This window comes from Gavialis gangeticus, unplaced genomic scaffold (assembly GCF_001723915.1).
Source record: "Gavialis gangeticus isolate Ggan-Ray unplaced genomic scaffold, GavGan_comp1, whole genome shotgun sequence".
In the NCBI taxonomy this organism is placed as follows: domain Eukaryota; kingdom Metazoa; phylum Chordata; order Crocodylia; family Gavialidae; genus Gavialis; species Gavialis gangeticus.
The window spans coordinates 164,632,494-164,635,424 of NW_017728992.1; the positions used below are offsets into that span (position 1 = coordinate 164,632,494).

The following is a 2,931-nucleotide window of genomic DNA, read 5'->3' on the forward strand; positions in this document are numbered from 1 at the left end:
CATTAATAGTTTCTTATTCCAGTTGCATTACAACTGTAATCCTTCAAATCAATCTCTTCCCCCTCCTCCAGGCCCCCCCAAATCTTATTGACTTCAAGTCATTGAGTCCTGTGCAAGATAGTACAGTGTCCAACCTTGCTGATTCTTTAAAATATTGGGGCTTAAGGCACTTAGGCCCAAATGTTTGTACTCATTATTAATATAAGGCAAACCGACTGTTTTATTAAGGGATGTAGGATTTGATTCCTAAATTGTTTTTTGTGACAGTAGTTTTCTTTGTGCATGTGGCACTGTCTTTAAAAATTTAATCCATAAACAACTTAAAGCCAATCATCCTTTTCCTCATATACTCTCCACAATTAGAAGAAACAAAGCCTGTATGTTAGTCAATTTTTTAATATTTGTTTGCTTATTTTACTAATAAATATTGCTGCTTGCTTTCAGAATGAAAGTAACTGTCTTCCCTTCTTTGTCTTTTCTGTCCTTTCTCTCTTGCTTTCGTGGATATGACCTCCAGGAGGATAAAGTGGTTAGAGTTTTTTTTTTCTGTCTGAATTCATTTCTTATGAGTAGTCTTAATGCTGAAGGCTGGATCTACCTTCACTTACAGAGGTGCAACTCCCATTGAAGTCAAGAGGAGTTGCTCTCATTTAAGTGAGAGTAGAAATAATCCCAATAGTTATTAATATATCATCTTAAAAACATATAAGCTTAAATGTGTTGTAGATTATATGCATGAAAAATTCTGTATTAATAGTTTTATGAGCATGCACCTATTTTTTCTCCTTTAATTTTGCAGTATGATGTGTGCACAGTTGAAAAACAAAAAAGAAAGAAAGAAAATGAATAACTGGTATAGTACTCATGGCTTTTTTAAATCTAAAAGTACAAATGTATACTTGCATGGCATAAATTTGGTAATATCAGCTTTGTTCACAGTGGTAGCCATGATTGTATAATTAACTACATGTTGTTAAAATTGTAGGGTTTTTTATTCTTCTGGTTTGTTTGGAATTACAGTTCAGTCATTTGATTTTTTTTTAAAGCAGTAGTATAAAACATTAATCATTTATCAATAAAGTCAAGAAAACATCTGTTCTAAAATATCTGAATAAACAATTTACTTGATGCTTTCTAATTCCTATAATTTTATAGTCAAGTTAGCAATTACTATTTAACTTATTTTTGTTTTAATTAAATTGAGCGCTAAACATTAATTTGCCATCCACAAATCCTAGTGCACATATTATATTGAGCCTAATGCTGAAATAATGTTAAAAGTTGTGCATGCTACAAATATTTTTTTGGTTTGTTTTGGTAATACGAAACTGAAAATGTCCTCTTAAAACCCGAATTTATTAATTGATGTTTAGGAGAGGATGTGTTAAGAGAAAATATGAATATGCCTGGACAGATTTAAAGATTTTATCAAAAGGAATGAAATTTTATTACAAACTGGAACCAAATAAAAATGCCCTGTGTAGAATAAATCTGTTCTGTGAAGATGACTGTCACATATTATAAAACCACCTGCAAATATGGGAGCAAGAACTCTTTAGTTCTTGGCAATTAAATTTCTGCCATTGGTCAGATTAAAGAAGTTTTTTGTAGTTTGCACATGTTCATGTAGGGGCATATAGAGCAAAGTCTTCTGTTGAATTCAGTCTTCTTCGTTGTGCTTCCAGTCCAACCTTTCAATATGGTCTACTCCCAATATTCTGCACAGGCCACTGCTTCTGGTGTTGGCGTTGTCAGTTCTTGTAGGGTGTATCATGGTGCTACAGGGCAACTCAGGAGATGATCCATGTCAAACACATTGGTCACTTGCATAACAGCCCCTTGATTTCATGAGAAAGTTGCATCTACTGAGACCCACTCTCAATCTGTTCAGGCTTTGTCATATGTGCCATTTTTAGTTGGAGCCTGATGCTAATTCGTCACTGGGGGTAATTCCTTGCCAGCTCCATTCAACAGCTTTGTTGCCTAGTTTCTCCCATTCTTTTTTGCCAGAGGGTAGTTGTGGCAGGTTCTGGTGATGTGGTCAATGGTATGGTACAGGATAAAAAGCTATTTCTCAATGAGAGATGATGGTGTTCTGGTTAATATCTATATAACAGGTGGCAATCATCTGACTCTTGTACCTGCTGGTCAATGTTGCCTGCTGCTTTCCTTCTGAAGTAAGGGAGTACTATGCCAGATAGTGCATATAGGCAGGGAACGGGTGGGTTTTAGGCAGCCAGTTATAATTCTGCATGTATCATCTAGTGCAGTATTAGTATGTTTACTGTGACATGAGGGTCCCCAGGTGCTGCAGGTGTATTCAGCCACAGAGAAACAAAGTGCTAAGGCAGTAGTGCATGGGATGAATGGGTTTGCTTCCCACTTGGAATTTGTAAGCTTATTCAAAATGTTGTTTTGTGTGTTGACCTTGGCTTTGGCATTTAATATGTGCTTTTTGTAACTAAGGCCCAATTTTGTAACTACGGCTTCTTGGCTTAATTTAAGGTACTGCTATTGACCTATCAGGCTCTAAGTAGCCTGGGCCCTTTATATCTAAGAAACCACCATCTCCCCTTATGACCCATTTTGATTAGGGACTTACTGTACTTTAGGTGGCTGCCTGCTGATTTTGGGGGAAGAATGTGGGGCCCAGCATCCATTTCACATGCAGAATTCAGGGCCTGGCAGCCATTCTGTGGGTGGAGTGCAGTGCCCCCCCCATATGCCTCTGATGGCCAAGCAGCCTCAGTGGCCCTGATCCCTACCACTGATTAACTTTGTGGGCTGCCTGCCATACAGCCCTGTCCCTTGCTGCCAATTGGTGGAGGGAGGTGGGACCACATGGTAGGCAGCCCTTGCAGCCAATCAGCAGTAAGGGATGGGGGTCATAGAATCATAGAAGTAGGGTTGGAAGGGACCTTATAGATCTTC

At 38.0% G+C, this 2,931-nt stretch overlaps 1 protein-coding gene across 1 annotated transcript in view; it reads left to right on the forward strand.

The window, feature by feature from the left end:
- RIMS2 (regulating synaptic membrane exocytosis 2) overlaps positions 1–2,931 on the forward strand; it is a 1,108,253-nt gene that overhangs the window by 40,653 nt on the left and 1,064,669 nt on the right. Inside the window, exon 2 of the mRNA XM_019528053.1 lies at positions 518–529. Coding sequence (XP_019383598.1) covers positions 518–529 — 12 coding nt within the window. The remainder of the gene's footprint in view (positions 1–517; positions 530–2,931) is intronic.